This window comes from Eptatretus burgeri, chromosome 1 (assembly GCF_056783735.1).
Source record: "Eptatretus burgeri isolate ZD-2024b chromosome 1, Ebu_testis_v1, whole genome shotgun sequence".
In the NCBI taxonomy this organism is placed as follows: domain Eukaryota; kingdom Metazoa; phylum Chordata; class Myxini; order Myxiniformes; family Myxinidae; genus Eptatretus; species Eptatretus burgeri.
The window spans coordinates 136916475-136935907 of NC_140961.1; the positions used below are offsets into that span (position 1 = coordinate 136916475).

The window sequence follows — 19433 nt, forward strand, 5'->3', positions numbered from 1 at the left end:
GTACGCAAATATTAATATCGGAGTTTTAGCCGCTCCACCCTTGAATAAAAACTGACAAACTGTGGAGAGTCTGGGAACGTGCTTAAAAAGCCCAAAAAAAAAAGGTACGTATGACGTCACGTGAGGCTTTACCAAAGTGCGTATGACGTCACGCGCAGCTTTTTCAAATTGCGTATGACGTCATAGGCTCCACCAAAGTGCGTATGACGTCACGCGCGGCTTTTGCAAAGTGCGTATGACGTCACGCGCGGCTTTTGCAAAGTGCGTATGACGTCACGCGCGGCTTTTGCAAAGTGCGTATGACGTCACGCGCGGCTTTTGCAAAGTGCGTATGACGTCACGCGCGGCTTTTGCAAAGTGCGTATGACGTCACGCGCGGCTTTTGCAAAGTGCGTATGACGTCACGCGCGGCTTTTGCAAAGTGCGTATGACGTCACGCGCGGCTTTTGCAAAGTGCGTATGACGTCACGCGCGGCTTTTGCAAAGTGCGTATGACGTCACGCGCGGCTTTTGCAAAGTGCGTATGACGTCACGCGCGGCTTTTGCAAAGTGCGTATGACGTTACGCGCGGCTTTTGCAAAGTGCGTATGACGTTACGCGCGGCTTTTGCAAAGTGCGTATGACGTTACGCGCGGCTTTTGCAAAGTGCGTATGACGTTACGCGCGGCTTTTGCAAAGTGCGTATGACGTCACGCGCGGCTTTTACAAAGTGCGTATGACGTCACGCGCGGCTTTTACAAAGTGCGTATGACGTCACGCGCGGCTTTTACAAAGTGCGTATGACGTCACGCGCGGCTTTTACAAAGTGCGTATGACGTCACGCGCGGCTTTTACAAAGTGCGTATGACGTCACGCGCGGCTTTTACAAAGTGCGTATGACGTCACGCGCGGCTTTTACAAAGTGCGTATGACGTCACGCGCGGCTTTTACAAAGTGCGTATGACGTCACGCGCGGCTTTTACAAAGTGCGTATGACGTCACGCGCGGCTTTACAAAGTGCGTATGACGTCACGCGCGGCTTTTACAAAGTGCGTATGACGTCACGCGCGGCTTTTACAAAGTGCGTATGACGTCACGCGCGGCTTTTACAAAGTGCGTATGACGTCACGCGCGGCTTTTACAAAGTGCGTATGACGTCACGCGCGGCTTTTACAAAGTGCGTATGACGTCACGCGCGGCTTTTACAAAGTGCGTATGACGTCACGCGCGGCTTTTACAAAGTGCGTATGACGTCACGCGCGGCTTTTACAAAGTGCGTATGACGTCACGAGCGGCTTTTACAAAGTGCGTATGACGTCACGAGCGGCTTTTACAAAGTGCGTATGACGTCACGCGCGGCTTTTACAAACTTTTTTTGTGCGCAAAGTTGATAAAGTGCAGCAGTAATGATCACTTTGTGGGGAAACTGATCAATTAGTTGGAAAGTCGGCTCTCGTCTCGATTTAGATTCCGATTCCGATTCCCTCCTCAACTCCCCCTCCCCAAGAAACCCTCAACGACGCGTCATTGCTCGAACGTTGGAGTTCGACGACAGCACGTGACCAAAGCGTGACGTTGCGCGTCTTGCACAGCCAGGATGTGATCTGGGAGGTTATAATTGGAGCCGTTCGCGTCACCTTCCGTTGCAGGTGGGTGAGGATTGCTGGAAATGTAGGAGTTTGTTCTGTGCGACCCCCCCCCTCCACCCCCTTTTTTGTAAGAGTGAGCGACTTGTTGGATTTGTTGGATTTGTCGATGCGGCGGATAACGGCGGTGTGCGCGACGTTCGGTTGGCTCGAATTAACCAACGTTCGTCCTGATGTTCATCAACTCGGATTTCCACCAAAACCAACTTTTATCCGCTTTTCGGACCCCGGGAATGCCTTGCTTGAAGGACTGTGCCACGCATTGGTGCACACCTTTCCCGTGAAACGTTAAGAGGGTGTCGTTTACCTGTAGGTTGGTAACTACAACGTATCCAATGAATAAAGCGGGTTTGAGTGCACCGTGTGGAGCAACACTCAAAACGGGTAACCACCTGAGGGCCCGCCTTCCGCTGTGGAGACTGTAGGCCTTTTGAGCGCTCATGATCCACCCACACCACCACCACCACCACCACCACCACCACCACCCTACCCCCTCCCTGATCTGAACTTCCGATTGATCCCAGCCCCCCACCCATTTAAGGGTGAATGCATTCATCTTAACTATTAAATGTCAATGTGTGTGTGTCTCCTCCATAACTCCAAAACCATGAAACCTAGCAGCTTGGAACTTTGCATGCACATCAAGAAAACTCCAAGGAAGTTCAAGAGTGAAAATTGGGTGTTTGGGTTAATTAAAACATCCCTTTTGAAAATAACGGCCTTATTTAATTATATCCTTCATCAGGCGATCCTCGGCCACCTCGCTATCTGGGGTCTTCAGGCGTCTCCTTAGTTACCTCTCGGGGGTCTGATGCCGCCATGTTTTCTGGCATGCTCAACCATGCCTTGACTTGGAACAGGCCGCAACGATTTCTTCACGATAAAAACATTTTTTTTTCTCACTTTCCTCACTCGTATTATCAAATTCCTGTTCATCATAGCAATGAATCGCTGCATAAATCGATTTTGTAAGTACTATAGTTTTCAAATTGGTTGCTTGGAGCGATTTCATGCATTATGTGAGACGATTTTCCACGATCTACTCTCACGGATTCATGAAAGTATATCATCGAAATATTATTTCGGTTTTAAGGATCGGATATCGTCCGGACTAAATAAGTGTCAATCTCTTGTGACGTCTGATAATTTCATGAAATAACTAGAGGGGGAGCACTCTGGAGAGTGCAAAACCTCCGCCGCCAATACTGCTGGGTCACTCAAGTGAACTTTGTATCTTATTCATTAAATATGATGTCAACAGTGCTGACAGAGTTGTAGTTTTTTTTTTCTCCAACAGATTTTTTTTCTGGGGGGCGGGGGGAGGTTGGAAATCACTTAAAACTTGACTTCCGGTTCCGGTTTTGAGCGGCAAGAGGTCTCCTTCGGGGCTCCCTGCTGACATTCTCAAAGTTAAGTTCCGGTTGTTATTTGTCCCGTTTTAACTGTTTAATTTTCTCACCTACATGTTAATGTGTGTTGCTAGTTCGGTTTTGTTTCAAAAATCGTGCTATTTTGTGAGTATTTATGTCGACGTTCTCACCTGGTGTTTGAGGCCTAGTCCTAGGCTTGAGGCCTACCGGTTCCACTTGGTGTTCGATCGTTTTTTTTTTTTGTTTGTTTGTTTTTTCTCCCCATTACCTTCAATTTCTATCCTCCCCATTACCTTCAATTTTCATCCTCCCCACTTTCCAAACATCCCCCATTCTCCCAACTAATCTCTTTCTTATCTCAAAAAAAAAAAAAAAAAAAAAAAAAAAACCCAACAACAACAACAACAACCTTCTCCCGATTCTGCTACTTCTTCCTCTTAACTTCCTCCTCGTCTTCCTCGATTTCTTTTTTTTTTTTTTTTACACTTCCATGACCTAATCTGTTGAACTCTCTCATACATTAATATTAACAACAAAAACGATCTTATAATGCTTCATCTTCCTCTCTCACACATGTGGTACTCTTTACTGTTTCACAATGCACTACTCTTCTGCTATTTTAACAGACTGCTCTCATTTCGACCTCTCCTTCATTCCTTGCCTAAAAAAATCCAACTATTACAGCGCTTCTTCTCTCCATGCTCTGAATTCGCCTTCATTGCATCCATCAAGAATTGTGTTAAATCGCATCTCTGACCTAAAACTTTTTAAAAACCACAGTTTGCCATGGATGCTCGCTTTCCATCAACCATTCTTTTTCCAACTTCAGTGCCAACTCACCCCCCTCACCCCTCACTCTCACTCTCAAAGCAACCATCCCACTCTTCTCCTCAAGCCTCCCTCTCACCTCTTTCAAAAATTCCCCCCTCACCTTTCTCCCACCTTTCATCCCCCTCACTTTTCCTTCTCTAAGTTGCCCCCCCTCTCATCCACCAACCTGCCTCCCTCCACTGCCCTCTCACCTCCATCTCTTCACTCCACCTCCTCAAATCCTCAACTGCCATCTTCCTTGTCTCTTGTCCCCCTCTCTCACAGCACCACAGAGCCTTTTCTCCTCATTCGGCCCCCTCCCTCGCTATTCTGCAATACCCCACACTCCTTCAGCAACCCTCCTTACCTCCCCCCTCGTCCCTCGTCCGACCCTCCCCCGCCCCCTCCACCTCCTGCACCAAAGCCTCCTCCCCTACCTCTTCATTAAAAGTGTGGACCTCAAATATCCGGGGGCCTTCGCTCAAACCTTTCAGATCTTTCCATGCAGGTTGCCACTGACAAACCAGACATTATCTGCCTAACAAGAAACTTTCCTCTCCCAAGACGTGTCTGACTCCCAAGTATCTCTCCCTGGTTACTCCCTCTTACGGTATGACAGACCTGAGCCTCGTCCTGGTGGAGGTGTTGCTCTCTTCATCAAAGACTCTATTCCTCACTCTCCTGCACTGCTCTCACTCCCCCACACCCCCAGGAATACCTCTGGCTTCGGCTTCCCCTCCACTCCCACCTCATGTTTATATGTGTACTGTACCGTCCACCGAACAGTGATGACTCCATCTACACCTCACTCTCCGAAAACATGGACCATCTTCTATCTTCTCATCCAAACTCTCTCTTCCTCTTATGTGGCGACTTCAATTGTCATCACGCCAGTTGGCTAGGTGTGGGTACCTCTCTCACCTGCCATGGGACATCAGCAAAAGCTTTCTGTGACTCATTGGGAGTGCCCCAATCGGTCAACTTCCCGACCCGGATCTCAACCAATGGTACTCCATCTCTTCTGGATCTGATTTTGACAAATTTCCCTGACAATATCTGCTGCTCTTCCTTCGCTCCAATTGGTTCTTCTGACCACGTCCTTATTAAAGTGGACATCTCTCTGGCTGTTATCAGAGAACCACCTCACCGCCGTCGAGTCTGGCATTTCACTCAAGCCGACTGGCAGGGTCTCGCAGCAGCCATCAAACTTACAGACTGGTCTCCTATCACTACTTTCTCAAACATCAACTCATCCTGGGAATTCTTTCAAAGAAACTTGCTCTCCCTCATGCACAGATTTATCCCCTCTCGTGTTCAGTTGTCTTACCCTTCCTCCCGCCCTTGGTTTACTGAAGCTTGTGGCGAGGCAGTTGTCCTGAAACAACTTGCCTTTGCCTCATGGAAAGCAAACCCAACTGAGGGCAATCTCCAGTTCTTTCCACAAAGCTCGGAACAAGTGTGTAGCTACCCTCAGGAGAGCCAGAAAACAACATCTTTCTCATCTCAAGTCTGAACTCTCAAACCTCTCTCCCTCCTCAAAATCCTGGTGGCGTTTAATCAAATCTGTTTCTGGTGTATGTCAACACTCCATCCCCTCCCTTACCTCAAATGGCCGCACTGCTGATTCCACACGTGATAAAGCTGAATGTCTAAACTCGGTGTTTGCAGCTAAATCTTGTGTCCCAAACCCATCACTATCTCTACCCACTTTACCCAGTCGCACCCAACTGTCCCTGGACTCTGTATCCTTTTCTCCTGACAAGGTGGAGAGCTTGCTTTCAAACCTCGAGTCAGATTCTGCAACTTCGGTCCAGACGGCATCAGCCCACGTGTCCTCAAAGCCTGCTCTTCTGCTCTTGCTCACCCTCTCTCTGTTCTATTCACCCTCTCATTTTCCCAAGGTCATCTGCCATCTGCTTGGAAATCTGCTAACATCACTGCCCTGCATAAAAAGGTGCAAAAACAGATCCCTGTAACTATAGACCAATCAGCCTTCTCCCAATCATCAGCAAGGTTATGGAATCCATCATCGCTTCAGACATGAAATCCTTCCTCTTCTCCAATGGCTTGATTTCCAATCATCAATTTGGTTTCAGACCAGGTCACTCTACCCTAGATATGCTGCTACTGCTCTCCCATCAATGGACGGAGGTCCTCAATGCCAGACAGGAAATCCGAGCCGTATCCCTGGACATATCACGTGCTTTTGACACAGTCTGGCACCCTGCCCTACTCACCAAACTCTCTTCCCATGGTATTCAAGGCCATCTCCACTCATGGCTCGCAGACTTCCTCTCCTGTCGCAGTCAACGTGTGGCCCTAAATGGAGTTCTTTCATCCCCTCTTCCTGTGCAGGCTGGAGTTCCTCAAGGTAGCGTTCTGGGCCCTGTTCTTTTTCTGGTTTTCATCAATGATCTCTCAGACTCTCTGGAAAATCCTCTATTTCTCTTTGCCGATGACTCAACCCTCTGCCGTACCATCTGTCATCCCTCAGACCGGCAAGCAGCAGCTTCTTCGCTCACTGCAGATCTGGATAAAATCACAAACTGGTCCAACACGTGGAACATGTCTTTCAATCCAGACAAATCTCACACTCTCACTATGTCTCTTCGAAGGACCGTTTACAAAACCCCCCATCCACTTTCTCAACAATCCTCTGGAAGAAGTCTTTCTTTCAAGCTTCTGGGTCTCACTATCTGCCATGACCTTTCCTGGGAAAGTCACATTTCCAACCTTGCCTCAAAAGCCAGTCGCCGACTGGGAATCCTCCGTCGTGCAAAGTCCTTCCTCGGCCCTCTTGAGCTCCTGACCACTTACAAAGCTTTTGTCCGTAGCCTGATGGAGTACTGCTCTCCCCTCTGGGCTGGTGCTCCTGCCTCCCACCTTTCTCGACTTCACGCTGTCGAAACCAGGGCTTTTAAGATCATTGGCATCTCCCGCAATGAAGCTGAGTCTTTGGGCCTCTCACTCAATCACCGCAGGTTGGTCGGTGGTCTTTCTGTCTTCTACCGACTCCTCTCCAGCCTTGCCCCCCCTGCTCTCTCTGCGATTTGTCCCAACCACATTTCCACAGGGCGCTCAAGGTCCGCCAACAACCCCCTTCTGGTAAAACTACCAAAATCACGAATCACTGCTCATCTTCACTCTTTCATTCCTCTTTTTCCCCGTCTTTGGAATAACTTCCCTCACTCTATTCTTTCCCATTCTTCCCTTCAGGCTTTCAAAACAGCTGTTCACCACCACCTCTTATCTTCCCCCATCCAAATCCTCGATCTTTTCTACCCCCGATAATCCACCCAAGCCCACTTCCTTCAATTCTCCTGCTTTCCTTCCTGAAAGTCCCTTTAATGTCCATCTTCCCCTCGCCATGTTCCCCGTCCCATCCCCATCCCTCTCCCTTCCACAGTTCACCTGTGTCTGTTCCCCAATGTTTTGTCCCTTCCACTCCCGCCCCTCTTGTCTCATGCCTCCTTGCTGTGAGTTGTGTGTTAGCTCTCATACGAGCGTCGACCAAGGTATAAAAAAAAAAAAAAAAAAAAAAAAACATGTAGAAATGCAAAAAAAAGATCGAAATTTTGTTGAAAAAAAAAGTTGCAAAATTTTTTTTTTGGGGGGGGGAGGGGTTGGAAATCACTGAAAACATGTAGAAATGCAAAAAAATATATATTTAAATTTTTTTTGGGGGGGGGGGTTGGAAATCACTTAAAACATGTAGAAATGCAAAAAAAAAATTTCTCTAACAATTCTTTTTTTTGGGGGGGGGTAACAATTTTTTTGGGGGGGTTGGAAATCACTTAACACATGTAGAAATGCAAAAAAAAATTTCTCTAACAATTCTCTTTTTTTGGGGTGGGGGGGAACCAAGTCCAAAATTTAATGCCATGATCCTTGGACCATACCTAACCCACCCCCCACCAAGTTTCATCAAAATCCGTCGAGGAGTTTTTCCGTAATACTGTTCACAAACAAACAAACAAACTAACAAACAGAAAGGGGTGAAAACAGTAACCTCCATCCATCTTCGAAGATGGCGGAGGGTAACTCATCTGAGAGCAAAGCCGATATACCTATTTACTTTAAGTAAGCAAGGCTCTCTTCCTCCTTCATAGATACACAATAAAATGTGAAATTTCCAAAGCATTAAACTTACCTTTTTCTTCTGTTTGCAGAATTATATTGAGTGAACAAAAAATTTAGGAACATGCCAAAATAAACCAGCTTCATTGAGCTATATGATTGAATGCAATCACTGCTGCACCTCGCGTTCTGTCCCCCAGAGGGACTGCCTTTCTATAGCGTCTGCCAGATCTGTGTATATTTTCGGAGGTTTCGTGAGGTGCTCGACAGGGAATTAATGCAAATCTGGTGAAAAACGGACGTTTTAAAAATAGGTTATAACGTTTGTGCAGACCCCGAAATGATGTACCGTGTGACACATGCACCGACGAGCAGGCAAGATGGCTGATTTTCTGCAATATTTATTTCACGGGCGATTGAACTTTGCGATATCTCCAGGGTTGTTCTGCATTAAACTGCAACTCTTTAGTGGATAATGTCAATATTTGAACAAATTCATTTTATTTCATTAGCTGCTGCATGCACGGTGAAGCTGGCTTTAAAGTTAAAGGGGTCCTTCTCTGGCCTCTGTTCTCTGGCCGCGTCGGGGCGGCGTTTGTCTCTCCGGACGCGTCGGGTGTTTGTCTCCCCGGACGCATCCGTGCAGTAATTAACGCTCCACCGCACGTCTGCTTACCTTCCTCTCACCTCTTACTGTGTTCCCTTCCCCCACCCTCCTCGATCCCCCTCCCTCTTCTCTCTCACTCTTCCCCCCTCTTTTTCTCCCCCCCCTCTCCCACTTTCGTATCCCCATCAGCAAAGCGACAGGTGGTATTACTAGTGATGAATGTAAGAGTAATGAAGCTGCCAGTTTAACGTCCATCTGAGGGATGACACATACATTGGTGAATCACTTTGTCTGTGAAACACTAGGATGACAGTTTATAGCTGGGTCGGGATTCAAACCCAAGTTTGCTTGTCGGTGCTCATGCGCACCTCTATGTTGAAGCTATCCTGCCAGCTCCTGGTCCTGGAACGAGAGCATCCATTGACGTGTTAAGGTGAAGAAGACATTTGGTCATGACAATTTGAGTGTCTGCTACAAATCCAGTTGGATCAACTCTTTCAAACTCTGGATGATTTTTGGGTACATTGCCAACAGTTGGCCCCACTGTTTGCACTGCAACTTCCGAGTCATGATTGGAGACTGCCTTAGGGAGTGGTGCAATCCAATCTGCAGCAAGAATGTCGCTATTAACAGGTTGATGTAGTGGCGAGACATCATTTCTGAAGATGATGGGATCACAAGACCGATACCGCCGAACATGATCAAGATGTCTCTGGACAACTCGATTACCCTCAAGTTTGATCATGACGGACAGCGGTGTCATGTTTGTGAACCCTCCCTGGTAACCAAGCCTTTCCATGACCAAATTTCTCACAAACACTGGGTACCCAGTGTTCATAGACCGCTGTGCAGAATTTTTGTCATGATGAAGTCTTTGGTTCCATTGATTTTGGTATACGGCTGACACCACATCAGGTCTTAGACTTAGACAGTCCAGTCATTAACGCAATTGCTTTTCCAGCAGCTTCTCGGCTGGTGTCATCCACGTTGTAGTGTGGGGAGTGATGCGGTGAGCGAAAAGCAAATGTCATACTCTTGTCTGAAGGCTTCCACCATTTATCTTGTTCGGACCAGACTTGACAAAACCCACGGAGCTTTCAGAGTCGATTTGAAGCTTGATGGTGTGTAATAGCAAACTTGTGAATCACGAGTGGCCTCTCTCAGACCTGCTTCCCGACCTTTGACCCTGAAGCTGATGAGCCACCACATGTTGCTAAGTATCCACAAACTCTGTCTGCGAAGGTTAATTCTGCTGGGGTCCCAGCGTCCAAATCCCGTGTTAACTCTTCAGTGAATTGACCTCCTCCCCAGTCAATCAAGTGTATGCACTGGGAGATGCGAGGGTATAAGGTGTGTGTGTGTGTGTGTGTGTGTGTGTGTGTGTGTGTGTGTGTGTGTGTGTGTGTGTGTGTGTGTGTGTGTGTGTGTGTGTGTGTGTGTGTGTGTGTGTGTGTGTGTGTGTGTGTGTGTGTGTGTGTGTGTGTAAAGGCATGCAAGACAATCAGTTCTACCGTGGCTTGGTCGGCGCCTGTCCTGCTCAGCGATTTGGGAACGCTTCAATTGGTGTCTTCTCTTTCTGCCTGGCGCCCCAGAAGCCCAATCCATCCATCGAGATGCAAACTCCCTCAGGATCTGGACTTGGAATTCAGCCCTTAGTACCGTCCTTCTCTGCATCATACTGAAACTGCTCTCTTCTCTTGAGCTGTACTTCACTCAAACTGCACATGAATTCTCCGCAATCTACTCCATTGGGGGTTTTATTGTCCCTGAACTGTCTCCAATCACGTCCACTTTCGGCATTCAACACTGGCTGTGATGCGCTGCAATCCAGACGCTGGGATTAGTCCCTGCAGCGCGTGTGCGGGGTACTGCCCTCTGATGCTATGACAACTGGGATGCTGGAATGGCGAGCGATACAACAATCGCAGTGTAGGAATGCTGATTATTTGGTCGAAGCATTGGTGAGGTGAAGTGGTTTGAGAATCTGGTTTGGAAATTAAGCACGATAATGGAAGTTTGAGTACGGGTGTCAGAAAATGAGTGTTTGGGAATAAGGTTTGAATACCGAGTTGGAAAATTAGTGTTTGGTAATGAAGAGAACAATGGGGAAGGTTCTAGTGATGATCACAACGCATTTCCCTGTCCACTGATATGAGGGATGGGTGACCTAACTCAACAGAATCATTCAGGAAATTTCTAAACGCTGGGGTTACTTTATCTGTTGAATGCAACTTCTCAGGGTCTTTCCAAAACCACAAGACTTCCGAGGTAGCTTTTGTTGGAGCAAACAATCTAATCATTGGTGTGTGGTCCGTGCAAGTCATAAAATGCCAACCGAAGATGTACTAGTGAAATTTCTTCAATCTATATAATGCCAAGTCCTTCTTTGTCCAGCGGATGAGTTCTCAGCAGGAGATAGTGTTTGAGATGTGAATGTGATTGGTCTCTCAAGGCGGTCTGGCATATGATGTGTGACAAAATGGCACCAACCCCAAACTGTCAGGTCAGGTCATATTTATGTCAGGTCAGGTTAGATCTGTGACCTGCTACAGGTACCATGTAAACCTGTACTAACCTGTTCCATGGTCGGGTTGTCGGCGACTAAACCGTCTCCCCCACCAGGTTTTCTGGTGAGGGGGGTGTTTGGATATGGACACCCAGCAGAATTAAAAACAAAACCTGTCAAAGGGCGGAGGAGCTCCTTGTGAGCCAACGGCCATCCATATCTAGTGCCCAACTGTGTCTGTGGACGTCCTCCTGCAGTTGGGTTACTTCTTATTAGGAGGTTGGTGGCAGGATTTGCACTCCGGCCACTGTAAAACCCTTCATTCCGCAAAACGCAAAAAAATCTGAAAACCCACTCCGTGGGAGTACCTCCTGCGCAGCTTCCCTTCGCAGGGCAGCTCACCGGATGACGGGATTGGGGCAAAGCCTTCGGGACCCCCAATCTTTGATGATAGGAGGGAAACCACGGGGAAATATCCCTGGGTCAGATTGCGGGAGAGTGTCGGAGTGGTGCTGAGGTGTCGTCCACCAGACGGCGGTCTCCTTGGGTTAACCTGAGGCGGTCCCTTCGGGTGGGTGCCTGGAATGTCCTATCCCGAAGAGAGGATGATCACCTGTCTGTTATCATCTGAGCTCAAGCGTTTGGACATCGGGATTGCAGCGCTCTCTGAGGTTCGGAGACCGGATTGCGGCGAGATAATGGTGGGTGGTTACACCTACTATTGGTCTGGTCGCTCTGATGGTTACCATACCCAAGGAGTTGCTGTAGCTGTGTCCAATAAGCTGACCCCAATGATAATTGAGGTAACACCGGTCAACGAGCGTATTATGAGATGAAGGATTCGTCACTCCTTAGGTGTCATTTCCCTGGTCTCTGTTTATGCTCCGACTGAGGCGAGTGATCTCACCGTGAAGGATGCATTCTACGCCACACTCGAGTCTGTGGTTGATCAGTGCCCCAGACGAGATACAATTCTAGTCTTGGGGGATTTCAATGCATCGACTGGAACTGATAGGGATGGTTATGAGGTGTGTGTTGGTCCCCATGGGTCAGGAACTATGAACCAGAATAGCACTAAGTTCCTTGACTTTGCAAGAAGTCATGGACTTAGGGTGGCTGGTTCATGGTTTCAGCGCCCACAAGCTCATCGCTGGACTTGGTATTCCAACGCTGGCGGTGTGGCAAAGGCGATTGACCATGTCCTCATTGATGGTCGTTGGAGGATGATCCAGAACTGCAGGGTCTACCGGAGTGCTCAGTTCCTCAATACTGACCACAGGCTTGTTGTAGCAACTCTAAAGCTGCACCTTAAATCCTGGAGAATGGTACCATCCCAGCCGAGGCTGGATGTTGGCAAGCTCAGGGATGAGAGAGTAGCTGAGGAGTTTGCGAACAAGCTGAGTGGACACTTGGAGGGGTCTGGGTGCTTTGGGGGGTCCTGAAGAGTTGTAGAGCGCCTTCAAGGCCACCGTCCTTGATGTTGCCGGTGGATGCCTTGGAGCTCACCGCAGGGCAAAGAAGAATTTTGTCTCTCAAGGGACACTGGATACCATTGACCAGAGTCGCAGGGCCAGGCTGAATGGCAGAGCTGAGCTGTTCAGGGAGCTGAGGCGTAAAACTGTACGTGCACTGAGGGTGGACAAGGAGGCCTATGTGCGAGGAATCTGTGAGGGGGTAGAGCATCACCTGTGGACAGGTGATTCTCGTCCCGCTTACAGGGGGAATTCGCGCATTACGTTCATCCAACCCATCCCTCGTAGCACTGCAGTTCGAGCAGAGAGTGATAGGCTCTTGACAGAGGTGTCTGAAGTGAAGGCCCGCTGGGCCGGTTACTTTGAGCGGTTGTACCAGGCTGATCCCCCAGCTGTCGAGTTGGCCGTCAAGGGTGTTACAATCCCTGTTGCTGACCCTCGAATCAACTGTGGTCCACCTTCGCTTGTGGAAACACGGGCTGCGGTGAACCAGTTGAAACGGGGCAAAGCTCCAGGGATCTGTGGCATCCATGCCGAACTTCTCAAGGCTGGTGGAAATGCTGCACTCGTGTCGTTGCATGCAGTTTTGTGCTCTGCCTGGAACACAGGCATCATCCCAACTGACTGCAAGAGGGGCCTTGTTGTCCCTCTCTGGAAAGGGAAGGGTGATCGCCAAGACTGCAACAACTACCGAGGGGTGACGCTGCTCTCAGTGCCGGGCAAGGTCTTTGCTCGGATAATTCTTGATAGGGTTTGCCACCATCTGCTTGAGCACCAGCATCCAGAGCAGTCAGGCTTTACACCAAAGAGGTCAACGATTGACCGTATCCTTGCACTTCGTGTCCTCACCGAACGCAGACGAGAGTTTCCGCAGGGGCTGCTTGCAGCCTATGTCGATCTCTGTATAGCGTTCGATTCAGTGAATCGGGATGTCCTCTGGAGGATTCTTGGTCTTCGTGGGGTGCCACCAAAACTGATCGATCTGATGTCTGAACTCTACTCTGGTACTGAGAGTGCTGTGAAGTGTGGTGGTACCATCTCTGACTTATTTCCAGTTGTTACTGGAGTTCGTCAGGGATGTGTACTTGCCCCCACACTTTTCAGCACTTGTATGGACTGGATTTTAGGGAGGATGTTGGAGAGATCAAGTTGCGGTGCATCGTTTGGGAATGTCAAGATCTCGGACCTTGATTTTGCAGATGATGCAGTCATCTTTGCGGAGACTTTAGACATCCTCTTGGGGGACCTCGAGGTGCTGAATGAGGAGTCTGAGCCATTGGGATTACGGGTTTCTTGGGTCAAAACTAAGATCCAGGCTTTCGGTGACATCTTGGATGCTGCTGTCCTGTCTGTGTCTGTTTGTGGTGAGGATGTTGAGGTCGTGGAGAGATTCACTTACCTTGGCAGTGATATTCATGTCTCTGCTGGCTGCGAGTCAGAGGTCAATAGACGTCTGGGTCGGGCCTGGGGAGTCATGGATTCACTGGATCATGGGGTGTGGCGCTGCCGGTACCTGTGCCGGAGGACGAAAGTCCGAGTCTTCAGGTCCTTGGTACTTCCAGTCTTGCTCTATGGGTGCGAGACTTGGACTCTGACCAAGGATCTGAGACGGAGACTTCCTTTGGTACCAGGTCTCTTCGGAGAATCCTTGGCTATCGCTGGTCAGGCTTTGTGTTCAACGAGCGGTTGCTGAGAGAGACTCAAATGAGATTTGTTGGCTGGATAGACATGTGGCTTGTTTTCCTGATGCTGATCCTGCTCACCAGATGCTCTCAGCGAGGGAGCCTCGAGAATGGAGGAGGCCAATTGGCTGACATGCCTTGTAGTTGCCGCAGGTTGATCACCATCTCAAGGAGATGGAGATGGCCAGACGGAGTCCTTTGGAGTACCGGCAGAAAGTGGACTCTGCGACATGCTGCGACGGCGCATGCTCCCATTCATGACCTGACCAAGAAGGATCATGGGTGAATTGCTGAAACTGTTAAAGCAAGACTTTGTAGTCTTGTGGTTTGATTGCTGTACTTCCTCTTCCACATTGACTTAAACCTCATGTGTTGTTACTTTGTTTCCTGTGCTGATACCCAAGGCTTATGCCTGCAGCTGTTGGTTTATCATGAACTCTACTTGCCTGTGTAAAGGATGCATTATTCTTATAGGGTGAACTTATTCAAACCTTGGTCTGCTGACAGTACTCCATCCCCTTATCCTCTTCTCCCTTCCTCACATGCCTCTTTCTTTCTTTTCTTTAGTCAAGAGTAGTTTCTTTCTTTCTTTCCAAATTGCCCTGGTCAGATGTCCTCAGCATGACCCATCCCCTGCAAGGAATTTTGTATCTAAACTGACCTGACACTAAAAGCTCAGAAAGGGTTCCAAGGCTGGCTTGAGGCCTTACCTTTCTCCATGCGCGTGACCAATAAAATGATTCAACCAAAGGAGGTCTTGGAGTTTTTCCACGACACTTAAAATAACCCGAGGAGGGTTGACTCAGCCTGTCATCCTTCTGAAGTCAGCAAAATGAGTACTAGCTTCCTAGGAAGAATGAACCATTCGAGTTTCCCTTGCTTTGTTGTGTCTAACTTTGGTCCCACTGGCCCACTTTCTTTGTTGCTTGTTTCACTTCTGTTTGTTCACTCTTCAATGGGCATACATTTTGTGTACCGCCAAAATTAAAGCTGGAGGAATACCTGTTGCCTGCTTTAAATGACTTTTTGTTGCTTTTGTCATCTGTAAAGGTATCCGCCTTCACAGCTTTGCTTTTATCACATGGTGATCTTTGTGCTATCTTTCAATTGTGCTTGTTGTTTACAGCAATGGTGACGTGCCAGTGGTGCACGGCAGAGGGTACGAAGCTGCAGACCTCTGATTGTGTGCCTTGTGAGACATTCCTGATGGCCTACGCAAATGGGCATCTGGATGATGAGAAGATTGAAGCAGCAGACGATGACCTTTCTTACTGCTTCGACTGTGTAACAGCATATCACCATGCTCGGAGAGTTGTCGTCGCCCAATCCAATTGCTTGAATGAGGTATAAACAATTGCTTGGGTCGGGCATGTTTTTTGTTTTTTCTATACTCATCGAGGCTCATGGAAGAATGATGTGACAGAAGTTAAAATAAAACTATGAACTTAGAGTGTGGCAGTAACGTAACATTCGGATACAATAAACACAGGAAGGAACAAACCGGAAAAAAAAAAGAGAGAGATAAGGGGAGGAAATGGTAACCTTCAAATAAGAGGGTGGTGTTGGGTCAGTGGTGGGAGAGAAATTGCAGGTAAGGTTGGGAAAGATATGAGGGTAGATATGTCTGTCATGAGATTTGAAATGCTATCCGTCTTTTGATTCAAAGCTTGTAATTGATTTTTAAAAAGCGGTGCACCACCATCTCCATCGCTGCATCTGATTATAATTTATGCCCCTATTAACCTTACCTCAACAAATCCTCTTGCTTGTGTGTTAGTTTCCTTCCTTCCTCTGTCTCTTCTTTTCCTGTTCATTCATTCCGACCCAACTGTCAGATAAACACCTTGCTTTCCAATGAGCCTCGATCTTGTAAAGGAAAGAAAATGGAACAATGTCACGTGTAGGTGTGGAGGGATGTAAACTGTAGTGTTCCTATGACCACATGTGCTTTTGCAGGTGCTGAGCCAGCGAGAGTGTTATCGCCTTTCCACTTTGTTTACTCGGACTTTAAAAGATTTTCAAAATGCTGCTCAGGAGGTTTTCCTGTTGGACCAAGGCGAGGAGCAGAGAGTGGGTGGTGAGGGTGTTGATTTGGAGCTGGCGTTGAGAACACCCATTATGGAAATTCTGGAAAATCCTTTCTTACTTAACCATCTGGATGTTGGTGAGAGCATGAAGCAAACTTTTTTTTTTATGCCTCCGCATGATGTTTTTGGTTTGTGCATATGTCCGTCCATGCTAATCTTCTCCGTTTTCTTTGCAACCGCTTATCCGATTGACACAAAATTTTCACCATCGGTGTGACGACTTATGTAGAATGTTTAAATGATGATTATGATGTCATAGGTCATCTGGTGTGACAGCCATGTTGGAAAAAAAGAAAAACTTTGGACCTCTATCTCTGAAACCGCTCCTTGGAAAAAAAATTGAAACTTGATTCATGTGACATACTCCCCATGGGAAACAAGTGTGATTATTTTTTTTTTCATGATGTCATAGGTGGCATCATTATGACATCATAATTGCATTTCTTGAACGCTTTATCCGATCAGTATGAAAACTTTTGAGGGTCATCTAGGGCTAAATTGTATGGCAGAATTTTTTTTTTTATGTCATCAGTCACATTGGTTCAGCAGCCACATGTTTTTTTAAAATGTAAAAACCTTCAAATGGCTGAACAGGTCGAGGGGAAACTTTACAGTTATGATCGCAGATCCATGCGGAACAAAAGTTCTTCACCAATGACGTCATAGGTCACATGCTTTGGTAGCCATCTTGGATTTACCCGAAAACCTTTAAAAATTTCCCCCACAACGGCTGAACAGATCGAGGGGAAACTTCACCCGCATGTTCCCCAAGCCTTGGGGGATACCAGGGTGTTCAAAAATAATTAATAGGTCACATGGTATTGCAGCCATATTGGATTGAACGAAAATATTAAAATTTTCTCTTGAACCGCTTCATCAATTGACGTGTAATATCACAATTATGATCTAGTAGTCATGGGGAATATACATTTTAAATTTCGACTTGATCAGACTTATGGTCTGGCAGCCAGAATTATTTAATACGAGCAAATACCATCTGTCACTTCGCTGACGAGAATACTAAAGGTGGGGGGGGGAGGAGTGAGGGAAAGAGAGTGAGGAGGGGTGGGAGGAAATGAAGGCAGACGTGCGGCGGACGTTCTGTTCAATTCCGTGGCCCACAAAGTGCTGCCATTGTTTCGCTTTTCAGGGGCGGGGAAAAAAAAAAATGTATCAAGCCCTGATTGACTGCAAATATTTGGTACGATCTGAGCTTCAGGCTGTGCTAGCCCATCATTGGCTACACTGACATGACATGATCCAAGCGCAACTTCCTATTGATTGGTGCCCATGAAAGAAAATTGGAGCTTCACCCTCAAATTAAAATCCTTCACAAAAAACTACTTTGGACCAGAGAAAGGCTCCATTCAACCTTCTGCCACCCCAGCCGAGCTTACAATCAACGACAGCAACAAATAATCATAATTTGAAGGCAATTAAAACGTGTACATATGCAGGACTTGTGAATTTCTTAAAGGTAGGTAGCATGCATTACTTGATGAAAGCGAATGAGTTGCATCCACAGATGAAACATTTCAACAGAATTAAGAAATTTGGAATAGAAGGTCAGGTATGGGAGCATGCATCGACCGGAGCATCGCGTCACTGCATCCACTTTCTGCCGGTACTCCAGGAACCTGCGTCTGGCCATCCCCAAAGCAGATGCTTGACCCATCCCCATCTCCTTGAGATGCCGATCAACCTGCTGCAACCATGAGGCATTTGGTCGGCCCGTTGGCCTCCTCCACTCACGAGGCTCTTTCGCTAAGAGAATCTGGTGAGCAGGATCAGCGTCAGGAAAACGAACCACTTGTCCATACAGCCCCAGCTGACATTCACGGACAATGCAGGTACCAAATCTCATTCGATTCTCTCGGCAACCACTCGTTGGATAGAGTCTGACCAGTGACAGCCAAGGATTCTCCGAAGAGACCCGGTACCAAAGGAATTAAGTCTCCATTTCAGATCCCTGGTCAGAATCCAAGTCTCGCATCCGTAGAGCAAGACTCGAAGCACCAAGGACTTGGACACGTACCTTTGTCCTCCTGTAGAGATACTGACAGCACCACACCCCATGATCCAGTGAATCCATGACTCCCCAAGGCCCGATCCAGACGTCTATTGACCTCTTGCTCACAACAGCCAGAGACGTGTATATCACTGCCAAGGTAAGTGACACTCTCAGTGACCTCAACATCCTCTCCACCAATGGGTACAGACAAGAAAGCAGATCCAAGATGTCGTTGAAAGCCTAGATTGGAGGAATGCAATGCACAAATTCCTGTGTAAGCAGGATCAGAATCACTTGACCACAGGTAAGTTCTACCCCCTCAGATTCCTCACACACAGGCCTGCTTGTCCACCTTCAGTGCACATACAGTTTTACCCCTCAAATCCCTGAACAGCTCAGCTCTGTCATTAATCCTGGCCCTGCGACTCTGGTCAATGATATCCAGTGTCTCTTGAGAGACAAAATTATTCTTCACCCTTCGGTGAGTTCCAAGATATCCACTGGCGACATCAAGGATAGTGGTCTTTAAGGCACTCCACAACTCTTCAGGATTCCCCAATGCAACCTGACCCCCCAAATCCCCACACAGCCTGTTCGTAAACTCCTCAGCTACCCTCTCATCCTTGAGCTTGTCAACATCCAGCTGAGGCTGGGATGGTACCTTTCTCCCATATTGCAGCTGCAACTTCAGAGTTGCTACAACAAGCTTGTGGTCGTTATTGAGGAACTGAGCACTTCGGTTGACCCTGCAGTTCTGGATCATCCTCCAGCGACCGTCAATAGGCACATGGTCAATCTCCTTTGACGCACCACCAGCATTGAAATACCAAGTCCAACGATGAGCCTGTGGGTGCTGAAACCATGAACCAGCCACCACAAGTCCTTGACTTCTTGCAAAGTCAAGGAACTTGGTGCTATTGTGGTTCACAGTTCCTGACCCATGGGGACCAACACATGTTTCAGAACCATCTCTATCAGTTCCAGTCGATGCATTGAATTCCCCCAAGATTAGAAGAGCATCTCACCTGGGGCACTGATCAACCACAGATTCGAGCGTGGCACAGAATACGGCCTTCATGGTAAGATCACTCGCCTCAGTCGGAGCATATACAGAGATCAGGGAAACGACCCCCAATGAGTGATGAATCCTTCGTCTCATAATATGCTCGTTGACCGGTGTTACTTC

The 19433-nt window shown here is 47.7% G+C and overlaps 1 protein-coding gene across 6 annotated transcripts in view; it reads left to right on the top strand.

Moving 5' to 3' along the window:
- The window catches only part of SETX (senataxin), a 185346-nt gene that overhangs the window by 290 nt on the left and 165623 nt on the right, over nucleotides 1-19433 (top strand). For 2 of the 6 annotated variants that reach the window (XR_015062738.1, XM_085899765.1), the window contains exons 1-3: nucleotides 14408-14431; nucleotides 15276-15493; nucleotides 16106-16313. Coding sequence is in view for 2 of the 6 variants with exons in the window: in XM_085899765.1 (XP_085755891.1) it covers nucleotides 14428-14431; nucleotides 15276-15493; nucleotides 16106-16313 (430 nt within the window). In the remaining 4 variants the exon portion in view is untranslated. Of the gene's footprint in view, nucleotides 1-1486; nucleotides 1629-14406; nucleotides 14432-15275; nucleotides 15494-16105; nucleotides 16314-19433 lie in introns of those variants that run through there. The other 4 variants (XR_015062741.1, XM_085899758.1, XR_015062740.1 and 1 more) reach the window with 3 other exon arrangements.